The following is a 13,776-nucleotide window of genomic DNA, read 5'->3' as shown; positions in this document are numbered from 1 at the left end:
TTAAGGTCATCATATTTTCTCTCTCTCTCTTAGGTATGCCATGGCCCTGTATAACCAGCATGTCTGCCCTGTGGATAACTGGTATGTTGTTAAATCTGTCCTTTATTTTGCTTCTACACACCTCTTTTGCATCATTCACACTCTAAAAAAATCAGAGTTTGCAAATTGGTATTTTGTCACTTTCACAGTTGTTTTTTGTCCCAATATTTTACATTTTCATCTCTACTGGAACATTTTGTTACAGGGTTATTTTCAAGCAATTTGTGTAAATCTGCTTGCATAATCAAAATATTACTGTTTCATACTAACTGTAATAGGCTGACATTGATCGTAAGTGTTTACTTTACACTCTTTGTTCTCAGCACAGTCAGTATCAATGAGTGTTCCTTTGGATGTTAGATTTGTCTGGACAGGCTGATGATAAGTCTCTACAAGTAAAATCAGTGGAAAAATTAGTACCGGTACTCCCCTTAATCACGTGGTGTCAATGTGTCACACAATTACAGGTTGGGCGATATAGACCAAAAATCATAAACTGTTGGGACATGAAGGCCTAGCGTTTAGGTCAGACCCCAGTTTTTCACAATGGGCAGCCAGGACTCAAGTTTGACCTGCAGCTCCTTTAACACATGCAATTCCTTGCACTCTTTTTCACAATCAAATAAAGATAAAAAGTCTGAAATGTGATCTAAATTATGAAAGAATATATATAATTTATTCTTCTGTGATTATTGAACCCATTTAGACCCAATGCAGCATTGGTGTGTACCTTAAAGACTGTATGAGGTGTTGGTCTGCTTCTGCCTTTAGAAGCTGATGCCATATCAGTGCATTTTACATGATGTTATTGTTCTTAAGACACCTGACTGAGGAGCTGCAATGTGATACATTAATGTACTGGAAGGACTACATTAGAAGGCCAATGAGGTAAAAACGTTTTAGTTTAAGCTTCTTTAGCCTCCATGCCGAAAAGCTGATGGATGTAAAATTATGAAGTTGAATAGTTGGTGACAAAGACTACAGTACTGACAACCTCAGTGAGGGGAGTAACATAGAGGTGGACTACAGCAGTATTTTAGACGTTAAGAACAACAATGAGTTGGCAACAACCCAGATTGTGATGTGATTGTGGACCTATTAGCCAAGATACAGTAGATGAAGCACACATTTTAAGTGGAGTAGAGAGGTGTTGATGCTTTGATTTGATTAACTGATAACTACATTTTTGGGCAAAGGTGATTATTTACAGTTAAAGCCAAGGGTTTAAGCTTTCAGATGTTTAGAAATGTCATGTCTCTATCTGCTACTGTGGCTGAGAAGTAAAGATTTTAGTAAAAGATTTTAAACGCTTTGTGCAGTTTTTCAGAAAACCCTCAGGGTTTTGAAGGTTGTTTTCAAACAATTCTTAGGTGGTGGAGGATGTTCTTTATCCAACCCTAGTATACATAATGCTGATATTTAAAATATTAAAAAAAGCATTTGACATTTTAGAGCAGCTTCATCTAGAATTCCAGACAAGTCTCTAAAAAAATATGACCCTTGAATTTCTAGTATGGCACCATGAATTCTTTCCATCTTCTTAAATTGATTTTCTCTCTTGTTAAACCAAATTAATGTGCCTTTATATACAAATAATTCAATTGAGTTTGCTTTGGTGGTTTATCACCTTTTTATGTCTTCTGGGTGTAGTTTACATAGAAATCTAACATTCAAATGGATGTTTTTTATATTTAGCATGTTAGAAAGTAACCTTGGATGAAGACTTTAATCTACAACGGAGTGTTTTGTTGCCTTCAGTAATTAGAAGGTAACAAAATCAGTTGTTGTTGATCTTGTATTTCCCAGTTTCAAAAAGTTGGGGCACTGTGTAAAATGTAAATGAATACCAGAGTGCAATGATTTGCAAATCTTCACCCATATTTTATTCACAATAGAACATAAAACAACATATCAGATGCTGAATATGAGACATTTTGTCATTCCATGAAAAATATTTTCTCATTTTTAATTGGATGGCAGTAACAAATCTCAAAAATCTATAGAGCAATAAAAAGCTGGAAAAGTAGGTGGTACTAACGAAAAACAGCTGTAGGAGCTGTTTTGCAAGTAATTAGGTTTAATAGCAACAGGTCAGTAACAAGACTGGGTTTCAAAGGAGCATTTTAGAGAGGCAGAGTCTAAGAAGTAAAGATAGCCAGAGCTTCACCAATCTGCAAAAGTTGTCATCTTAAAATTGTGAAATATTTTTAGAAAAATGTCCCTCAACGTGGGCTTATAAGCCCTTGGGCGGCACTGCATAAACAACAGGCAGGCTGCATTAGTGCCTATGGTGTGGGAAGCTAACACATCTGGAGGCACGATCAATGCTGAAAAATATATAGAGATTTTAGAGCAGCATATGCTCCCATCTAGACATCTCTTTCTGCGAAGACCTTGCATATTTCAGCAAAACAACATTAAACCACATTTCACAACAGCATGGCTTCACAGTAGAAGAGTCCAGGTGCTAAACTAAACTGGCCTGCCTTCAATCCAGAACCAACAGAAAACATTTGGCGATCGTGACATGAAAAATCCAGGACCCAGTATAGCTGAGGAGCTAGAGTCCTTCATCAGGCAAGAATGGGGTCCCAAAATTTCAAAGAGTACCTTGCTGCAGACAAGATGGCCGACATACATCCAATCCATACCGGAAATCTCAACCGAAAGTCCATGCATCTAAGGTTAGGCTTAGGCATTAAAACCCGAGTGGTTAGGTCCAGGGTAAGGCAGTGGGGAAGGTGATATATTTGAGGTCCAGCACCAAGGGTTAGGCTTAGGCACGAAAAAGACTGACAAACACTGGCTGCTGAGTCCAACAGGAGGAACAAACTTCTGCTTGGGACTTCCGGCATGGATTGGATGTATAGCGGCGCCCTTGTCAGCCATCTTGACTGCAGTTGGGTCCCTCTCAAAATGTCAGGAACATGGCCCTGTCCTCACTTTTTTGAGACATGTTGCTACCATCAAATTTAAAATGAGCTCATATTTTTCATGAAATGGTAAAATTTCTCAGTTTCAACACCTGATATGTTGTTTATGTTCTATTGTGAGCAAATTATGGGTTTAGGAGATCTACAAATCGTTGCATTCTGGTTTTTATTTACATTTTACGCAATGACTTGCTTGATAATGTTTTAATGCTTCTTTTCCTAACTGAAGGAACTTCAAGTTACCCCTTGCGTGATGAATGATGCTATATAAATAAACTTGTCTCATCTTGAGTGTTGGGTAGCGTTACTTTTGAAACGAACTCGTTAGATAACTGCGTTACATACTGAGAAAAGTAATTTGCTATGTTATTGAGTTACCTACTTCTACTTACTATGTACTATGTACTTTTGCGTTACTAAATATTAAAACCCTTTAGCCATCGGTTGTTAAAAGGATGGATAACGACCACACGTCTGCATTTGAATGTGCAGACTCTAATGCCAATGTACAGTGTAATTTACAGCCCATAATTTGTATCTCTGCAGTCTGAGAACACCACTAACAGACAGGAAAACATTTACAGATCTTTAATATGCTCACAATCTGACAACGAGCTGAGCAGAGACAGACAGAATGACTCGAATGCTGTGTGTAATAACAGCGCATAATTGAAATGGCTGCACAGCTGATTCAATTAAAGCTTTTAAACTTATGTTTCACCAGGATGCTGATCTTGTCCCTTTAATCCAAAAATCCAACATAATGGGGATAATTCCACAGTATCATGCTGTTCACTGAAGAGAGGAAATTTGAGATTCATCTTTCAGTAACGGATTACTTTTATGAAAATGTAACTGATAACGGGGTTACTTGAATTGTAAAAACTAACGCGTTACATTACTCATTACAACAAAAAGTAATCTGAGTACTCTAATGGAGTATTTTGTAACACGTTAACCACAACACTGCTTGTCTTGTCTCACTTACAAGCCATTTACAAGTTCCTACCACACCTACTAATCATGTTTCCTGTATGAGCATTGGTTGTTTATTGTTATGTGAAATGTATGAAGAATCAGACTTTTTGTTCTTGTTTTGAGCCTGTGCATGTGTGTCTGATATCCCAGGTTGTACAACCAGTCATGTGAAGAGGAGCTGTATTTGCAGAGCGGGCCAACCTTGTGCTGCACACTAGACAATGTACCTCTCATCAGGTGGGTGAGACTCCCACCCTGTCTCCTCTCCTCTCTGCCTGTCTCTCTTCTTTCTCTTTGTTTCTAGTTTCTGTCTGGTTTTTATAAACAGGAACACTGTCCCATTGTTTTTACGTGACCCCTGTCAGCACATTGTTGATGAAAAAGCGAGTGAGCTTAAAGGAGACGCTTGTCCTGAGTGGGGGTGTGTACGTTCTGAAAATAACTCAGGGCTGAAATATCCTGCTGCCTGCCACCGTGGCAGCTCTGAGGCAGAGCGTGGGTCTGAACTTTACCATGTAAACACACAGACACACGTGGAGGAGTCGGCTTACATTTGGGTGGAAATCAAGACACTCCCACTCTTATGTTTAGCTTTTGTCCCTCTGAGATTCAAACATCAAAGACTGCAGAGTAAATACTGTGGTATGTATAAAACAACTGGAGAAACTGTTAAAAGTAGCAAATGAATCACTGCTTGAGAGCACATAATGAGCATGGGAAAATATTTAGAAGTGTTTATAACATATGAAGGTTGAAAAGAGTGTTATTTTTACAAATGCAGTGCTGTCATTTAAGCTCAATCTACAGTGAAAGTTTTACTTTTAGTGCTATTGGGCGAATACATTTGCAAGGAAAACTACGCTAATATGCCATAACCATCTGTCCAATCATTCAACACACCAAAGATTCTTCTAAAAATCATCAATGTTGGTGCTAGTCCACTTGAATTTTACATTTTACTGAGGAATGCGTTTGTGTGTGACTGCAGTCAGCTGAGAAAGCTTTGGCTTTGTTGGCAGCAGCAGCACGGGCACAGACAGCCTGTGTTGACTGTCTCCTGCCTTCCTCTCCTACAAACATTTCCCATTCCTAGAAGAGAGGCAGAATGCAGTAGGTGAAAAGTCAAAAGCTCATAGATGGCAAGCCAGTCAGTGTGATTTCAACCCCTCTCTTACCTCCTAATTGCATGAGCTGAAATAATCAAGTAAACATGCTATACAGTATGTTCTGAATGCACAACAACAGAGGGGAATAAGTGGTGCAGCTTCCATGTGGTGTGCAGGAGGTTGATTTGCAGCATTTCACTGATTTATTTCTGTGTACTCTCTCCTGCAGTAAATGTGGGACTCTTCCCCCTGAGAGCTGCTTCTTCAGCCTTATCTGCAGCACGGGATCATTCATGGGTAAGAGATCATGTGCACACAGAGCATCACATACATGTAAACACGCACACACAATATCCTGAGCAATCTACATTTGCTTCAATTTCTGCTGTAAGTCACCTCTTTACTGAGTAGAGAGTAACCTGACACACCAGATACACTGTTTGATTTATCTACTGAATGTATAAATTTCACATTCAAACCTTCCATACGAAGCATTTGGGAAGGGTAGGACTCAGGTGATTGGACGATTGGATGTCAGTCACATTGATTATGGGCCAGTCAGAGCAACCATGCGAGATGAAGTAGTAGACATGCGCAGCTCTGGTAGTAACCTGAGCTTGGCAGACAGGTGCTGTTGTAGTTTATGAATGGTGCACCTTCTTCGTGGAAGAAATTCATGCTGAGGCTAGTTGGGAGAATTGCGAAAAACATCCTCTCTGCCAAGAGCAGCTTTCAGTAAGGTTCTTTCCTCTCGTTTTAGTAAAGAAATGTGGCCCAGTTCTGATAAAACTGCTGCTATACTGGAGCGACATCCGACTGCACTGACAGCAGCCATTGTATATAACAGCTTACAGAACAACTAAACCTCACCTGCAACTATTGCAATTCATGCCGAAGCAGGTTGAGATATGAGTGAAAACATATTTCATAAACATATGAAACGCTTTCAGCACTAATCTTTGCTCTTTATTTCATAAAGAAATGTGGTCAAGCTCTGATAAAACTGCTGCTATACTTGACCTACATCTGGTGGCCATTGCTATTGGCTTCCAGTACAACTAAACACCGCCTGTAACTACCATCTCCTTCTTCTCAAACTACGCTGATTGGTCAAGTCCGTTTTCGGTCCTGACACAATCATTTCAGATTGGAGCTTTACAAGCTGGATTTGCCTGATGACTGAAATAGAACCTTGCCAATCTATCTGCTTTGCAAGGTTAGTATAGAAAGGCCAAGGTTACAGTTTTAAATTTGATTTTCTTATTTCTGACTAACTGTCAAAACATTAAGATGTAAGGGCATTCAAAAAAGAAAAAAAAAGACAATCTTTTACCATGATTCTGATTTTTTCTCAAGGTTTTTGGTTCTAAAAGGAAGCTCTTCTCTCTAAAATGTTACCAAGTAATTGGTAAATAGTATTACAAAAAAGTAAAAGGACCTGATATTGTCTTTATCAGTGGTTCTGAACTTGTCTAGCATCAGGAGCTACCTTAATGAGAAATTAAAACCCAAATTTCCCAAAATATTGTATTTAGTGTAATGTATATTATAATGTATTTAATTAAAAAATGTTGTTGTTTGGACCTCAGACAGAACAAAAAGTCAGAGAAAAAGCATCAGGCAAAGCCAAACATGTTTTAGAAAGCATCATAACCGAATCCCTGGGAGGACATGCATAAATACAGTTTGTTTTACTGAGGAATTATCTCGCTGTCATAGTTTAACCAGATTTTTATCCAGAGAAAAAATAGATTAATCAGTTGAAATCTTGAGAAAACATTTACAATTTAACCCTTATCACAGAAAACAGTAAAATAAAATGTGGTGGGGTTTACTCACATTGATGTTGCTGTGACACATTTGTTCTACACATTTCCAAACCTATCAAAGAAAGCTCTGTGGCCCATTTTAAGGTTTTGACCCACCACTTTAGAAACACTGTTCAATAGAGTCCAGATAACTTCTCATTGATTTGATTGGTGGAATGAATTCAAAAAATGTAAATTTATTGGTTCATTTTGAAGCTTAAACTGTTATTTTTCTAGCTTTAAAACTGGGGGTCAACTGATACAGCTTTTTTTGCTATCAGCACTGATACTGATAGCGACTACTAGAAATTCGTGAGCGCAGTAGCAAATGCATGGAATTTATTTATGATCTAAAACAAAATCTAGTTCACAAAAGTAAAATTTCCTAATAAAAAATAGTAATTCGAAAATGAGTAATTTCACTCTAGCTTTATCAACATTAGAAATGTTGGGGAGCAACAGGAAGATGGGAAGTGATGCCAGTGATGTAGTGATTAATTTTATCAGCTATCGGTAAAATACCAGTTAAAAAACACCTAATACCATGCCAAATATCAGCCTTTATAACCAGCTAGGCAAATAATTATAAACATTTACTGTAAAGTTTCTGTTGATAGAACTATAATTTGAGTTCCTATTAATGAAAAATTAAAAGAAAAATATGGTAAACCCCACTCTAAGGAGGTTTGTGTTGGTCTAGACTATTTTTGTAGTTGTTTTATGCAAAGCTTGGCACTACTGTCACCCAGGAAGAGAAAAGTTTAGATGAAACTAAGACTGATAGCAGCCCTGACAGTATTACAGTATTAGGATATACTTTTTTGTCATGTGGCCTGGGCAGAGCTCCTGCTGTCACCTAATCAGATTGCAAAGTAATAATTTACAGCATGTAAGCTGGAGTATTCTTTGTTTGCATGTCTGCAGCCAAAGTTTCAGAGCACATGGAGCAATTACTGATTAAAAAGAAGCAGGTTTTATTTTAAGAATATAGAAACGGATTTAAGGAAAATTTCAGTAACTGTTGACAACTTAAACTGACATAAAAACAAATTTCGTCATAACTTTGTGGAAAAAGGGCAAAGAACTACGCGACACTGTAAATAGCAGTTGTTTTTTTTGAATAATGCCTCCTCATTCAACATTTAAATATCTTGTGCATTCAATCAAGGCCTTGGTAGAAAGGCCATGCTTCCAAAACATTTTGACAAAATCCGGTAAAACTCAAAATAGCTGTCTGCTACCCTTAGATTAAATGGTGCCAATTAGGTAGGGGTAGAATCATACTTTTTTGGATTCACTTTTGATTCAGGAGAAGCCTTGTAAGCACAGATAACAGTGGATAAACGTAAAATGTGTGAGATACAGTAGATATACTCTCCTAAATTTCAGTTTATCCCTCTTCACATAGTTATCCATTATTCAACATTGTTCTATTTTATTCTTATATGGTGCATGCCTGCATAAAACGAAGGATTGATCAACAAATAAAGCAAGCAACACTTTTAATTCATATTCTTAAACATGAAATATGCTAAAATATGTTTCTCAAACCATGTCAGCCATAGACACCAGTGTTAGATCAGGTAGTAGGTAACCAATGCCGCTGTTCTGATCAGCTCTTTGCCATCTGTTAAGGCCTTAGAGTAACATAACTTTAGTTGTCCTGTGAAAAATACAAAACCTACAACCGCCCTGACCAAGAGCCAGTGAAAACCCTGCATGTGGTCATTTTGAATGAAAGAGGAGGAAGAAATAACAGTGACTGTGGCCTCAGAAGGGTTTCACGCAGAATAATCTCACATACACACAGTCAGTGTGTATTTTAGTTGGCACAAAGAAAACATGCATGATTATAAAAAAAGGAAGGGGCTCCCATGTGCCGGTCTGTGTGTTTCTTGGGAGTCTACACGTGCTGTCCCTTGTGCTAGCTGTTGGGTCTGATCTGGTTAATGTTTCCCAGCTGTGGCTGAGACATGTTCTCTGTGAGTGTATGCATTAGGGTAAAAAGCGGGGGGGAGTTTTCTTTGCCTTGTTTGTCTTTTCATAAGGAGTCTCCATGAGTCTAGCAGCTATTTAAGGCCTGTCTGTTTGATTGGCTGACTCTGGAGCGTTTGCTGAGCCATCTGAGAGGAAGGCAGAGACATGACAAGATAATGATAATTGCACGGTCCAAAAATAACATGAAATTGCAGGCTGTATTTTAGACTCTGTGTTGTAAATAGCCATTTCATAATGTGTACAAAACTCCTGAAAATTTCAGTGAATTTTCTGGTTGTGCTTCTTGTGTGAACAGAAAGGACCATTCTTTAACTGTGACATTACCTAGACTTCCTCTAGCCAGACCAAGTAAAACTTCCGTTGAAATTGTGGTGAGCAGATGTTTGGAAATAGCAGGTAGAAGTTAGACAGAGGATGGCATTTATGCTCCACCACTGCTGCACAACTGGTGTATTTTTCTTGAACATTATGAAGCATCTTCATTATGTTTTATGCATGCTTGCGTGGTCTTTTCAATATTACATTGATACCAGGAGTTTTTAACACAATATTTTCTTATTTTGATAAAGACGTGATATTAAAGTCAGTTTAAAATCAACTATGATTCCTTTTTTTATGTCTCTAAAGTTAGGAGAGGTAGATGGTCACATAAATAGGGTAGATGGAGGTAGGGTAGGAAGACATATGCTTGCACACTTGTTCAGTTCCTCATTAAGTTTATTGAATCACTACGCTTCAAGCAGAGTTGTTCTTCAGGTGATAGATTTTCTTCATCAGGTGATATTTTATTGAAAAAAAAAATACAACACCTAAAAAGATATCTGCTCAAAACATTGTGATTCAGTAGACCTCAACATTTTCTTTCTCTTTCTGCATTCTCTTACATGAAAATCTAAATATCTATTTTCTTATTTTCTTCATATATATATATTTAATAGACTGTATGTATTATAGGATTCGTATATAGCAATGCATTTTTTAAACCACAATTTTTACCTATAAAATAAGTTTTTAGAACTTTTGTTTGAAATAAAAGAATTTTTGACAGACTGTTAAGAAAGATAGAAAGTGATTTTTTTATTGTCTTGATTTTGATTGAAACGCAAATATAATCTTGACTGACACTGTTAATCCATCCTGGTCTGTGTATCATTAATATAAAGACAAAACCAGTACAAATTGGAGTGAGATGTGGGAAGTGTCCATGGTTCCACTCTCATTTCTTGGACAGTTTTAGTTGCACCAGAAGTACAATGTATTTAGTATTCTTCTCAGTGTGAACATACTTTGTGCACTCAAAATAAGAATTTAGATAGGTTGGCAGGTAGGCAGGCAGAAAGTCAGGTAGGTGGGTAGGTACTCCATTAATCCCAAAGAAAATTCAAGCATTCAGTTGCAGTCTACAGATATATGACCTGAGACGTCCCCATATTTAACCCCTTTACCCCCTCCCACTGTATCATTGCCAAAAGAAAAATTTACACAAACTTCTACAAAGAAGTGAAACGTTTACCTGATTAAATAGAAATAGACTGAAAATTAAAAACAGAAAAAATAAAAACGCCTTTATAGCAAAAAAATAAGTAAATAAAAAAATTAATTATAAGAAAACAAATTAAAGCTGTAGTAAGCGATTTATTTTTAGTGTTGTATGCCCGCAAAAACAAGACAACCCGTCAGGGTCTTGTTATTGAAGCTATTCAACAGAAAAACACACTTCTGCAACGCCTCCTTGCACTGCGCTCTCACTTAAGGAAAAAGAGCAAGGGATGTTGCTCCAGCCAAAAAGGAGGCTAGCACTCACAGCCAATCAAGGCTCAGGTCGAAGGGAGCGTTCCTATTGGCTGCTGTAGCTCAGTGAGAAGTTGATACAATGGCGGACTTAACGGCACTAATAACGACAGCCTACACACAGATTCTGGTTGTTTTTCGGTCCTATGTAGAATTTGTTTACGCAGAGATGAATGTTTTCTTACCTGTGATTTGGCCATTGATTTCACTGAAAAGGGGAGCAAAATCACTCCATGAGAGCTTTGCCACCGGCAGTATTCAATTCAGTGGACATGCTTCGCAAGGAGGTATGTGATAAGAGGGGCGGAGCTACAGAGCTCAAACACGGAGAAGAACAGGAATGGAGGGGGAGTAGAGTTGATTCTACACGGTTCTCATAGAATGTTGGATACTCCACCTTTAACTTAAATGTACCATTTAGTGCTGTAGTATGCCATTTGGAACACCATTACATTCTGTTGCTTCATCTGCAGTCTATGATTTCACTGTGACAATGTGATGACCTTTCTGAGTCATGACTTGCCCCAACTTGGCAACTTTGCTTGCAGAGGGCTATGTTGATTCATGAGGGTCATGTTGTTACAAACAGTACAAGCCTCTTAGTCAAACAAACACAATTAGGCCACTGATTCTTTAATGTACTTTGATGGACTAAAGCTACGATTAATGTCAGTGAACTAAACACAGAATTGGCTGAAAATCTTTTAAAGATTTTTTTGGGAGGATTTTGCCTTTATTCGGGTAGGACAGCAGAAGAGAGACAGGTACTATAGGGGGAGAGTGGGTGAAAACATTTACCAAACAGCTTCTGTGTATGGCTGCCTGCTCTACCCACTGTGCTGAATTGGCATCTGATCTGGACCCAATTTAAGCTTCTTTGCAATTCATTGAACTAAGATTTACTAGTTATTGTAGACAATGACAGCCAATTATGTTTGCTAATTTCTCACACAGAACAAAACATACAGCAGTTATTAAAGATAGTTACAGAAATATCTCTATTTTTATATTGTAATGCATTTTTGTCTGGTTTTGTACTAGTAACTGAAGCTGAAATCTTTCATGGTAGATTTGTCTTCTTCAACATGTTAAAAATCAGAATCGACTTGTAGGCCATTGATTGAGGTTGGGTCACATACTGTCCAAAGGCCACCAGTAGCCCACCCCTGACTTGCCCCCTGAGACCAGCAACTTCCATGCAACAGGGAAAATAAGGTCTAAAGTGAGGATCCTGTGTGAAAGAGCAGCACAGGTCACCTTGACATTTTCCAGAATTTTACAGGAATGTATGTTTTAAAAGGGGCTTAAAATTCAAACCACAGCCTTGATCTCAGAATGGAGGAGCTTGTACATGTATCTTTTTACTTTTTACGTAAATGATACAAGACTAAGCTTAGCACAAGGGTTTGAGGCATCCTGGTCAGGTTTCAGACTGTTGCAGCTTGTTGTGAAAGTCCAGCATTTGATCAGCACTGTTAGCCAACCGTGACCCCTGAACCAGAGCAGGTCAGTCTGTCAGCCTGTGCACATAAATGTATTTGTGCTAGAGGAAGAAAGAGAGAGGATAAACACTTCACCGTGATTGTTCTGCTAATGAAACAAAAATGCAGACAAATAAAAAGTTAAGTGGATTGCAGATTTTCCATTGCTCAGTCATGTTGACAGTTTGTTTGTGAGTCAAGATGAATTGGATGTTACTCTGTTGAAACTTTCTGCTGCGCTGTCCCAACATACAGAGCTATGATCCCATTATTTCTTACACAATGTGTCTGCAGTCTGACTTTACTGTCAGACTGTCTGGCTTTACGTTGCAACCGGCTGGTAAACGTTTTAGCTAACTGAATTATAAAATGTGTATTGCATTATTTTATCTTTTGATTACAACATTACGACAGCAGTGCTATATAGAACCACAAACATAAATAAGCACTGCCTATTACCACCTCATCTTCCTCAGTGTCTGTTATGGGATATTTAGGGGATTTGAAGTGTTTTTTCAGACCAAAAAGGGAGTTTTACTGACTTTTGCACCTTGCCCTATAAGTAAACAAAAATGCCCTTACAATTACGTGAGTATCCACAATACAAAAATCAGATTTATTATTTAAATCAAGATGCATGTACTAGAAAAATAGCGATTAATGAACGATTATTCCACCCCCAACCTCTGACTTTGTTCTGTAAATATCTGTATACTTTTAAAACAAATAACTGAGAGGAACGTGCAGAGATTAACTTGTTATGAAATCAAAATACTCAGCTGAAATGAAACTACCTGGCTGGATTATTTTTTGATTAAATGCCCATCTCTACCATATATGCTGACATTCACAGCCAAAATATCAGCTTTACTTATTGGCAGTGATTTAGATATCATCCGATACAAATATCCGGCCAAAATTATCCTGCATCCCTGAAAAAATGTATTTATAGAAAGTGGTTATGAAGGATCAGCATCCGAGATCCACCATTGGAGGGTCCCCGCCGGCTGGCCTAGCGCCAGTGCTCAGGTGGACAGTTCCTTCCGGCCTGCGGGTTTGCCTAGAAAAAAAAAAGGTTAAACACAGCAGCATCCATATTCGAAGATTAAGGAAGTATTTTGGATATATATAATATTGAGATATTGACTCATTCTTTGAGGATCCAAAACAAAAATTCTTTCAAACCTGGAATAACTGGAGTGAACTTATTGCACCACTGCATGCAGATTTTGTATGACACCACCAGTCTATTCACACTCCCTCCCTCCCCTCAAATGGGTAACATCATCATTGTAAGTGTAAATTGTTAAAATGTGGTTTTTTTTTAATGATAAGAATATGCAAGAAAGGCTTATATTTAAAAAGTTAAATTGAAGCAAGCACTGGCATGTAAGTCAAATGTGTATTTTTTGACAGATCTACTACTGTGTATAGGTAGACTGACTGTGTGATGGATCATTTTGGAAGTATTAAGGGAGAACTGATGGGCTGTAGCTGAAGTGACTAGATCCACCAAGATCAAGTGGCTTAAATCTATTACTTCCAGTGGATAGACTCACAAAAAAACAAAAAAGAAAGAAAAGAAGTGAAGTCGGGGAGAGTTGATCCGGTACCACACAGCAGAAAAACAATTCTCTCTACT

The 13,776-nt window shown here is 37.9% G+C and overlaps 1 protein-coding gene across 2 annotated transcripts in view; it reads left to right on the top strand.

Annotated features, from left to right (window-relative positions):
* Positions 1-13,776, top strand: part of zgc:154058 (uncharacterized protein LOC795538 homolog) — a 53,513-nt gene that overhangs the window by 10,077 nt on the left and 29,660 nt on the right. For both annotated transcript variants that reach the window (XM_041788807.1, XM_041788806.1), the window contains exons 3-5: positions 34-81; positions 4,101-4,187; positions 5,286-5,353. In XM_041788807.1, coding sequence (XP_041644741.1) covers positions 34-81; positions 4,101-4,187; positions 5,286-5,353 — 203 coding nt within the window. The remainder of the gene's footprint in view (positions 1-33; positions 82-4,100; positions 4,188-5,285; positions 5,354-13,776) is intronic.

The sequence above is a fragment of the Cheilinus undulatus genome, linkage group 6, assembly GCF_018320785.1.
Source record: "Cheilinus undulatus linkage group 6, ASM1832078v1, whole genome shotgun sequence".
Classification (NCBI taxonomy): Eukaryota; Metazoa; Chordata; class Actinopteri; order Labriformes; family Labridae; genus Cheilinus; species Cheilinus undulatus.
Note: the sequence above shows the minus strand (reverse complement) of the source record. Positions and strands in the feature narration are given on the sequence as shown.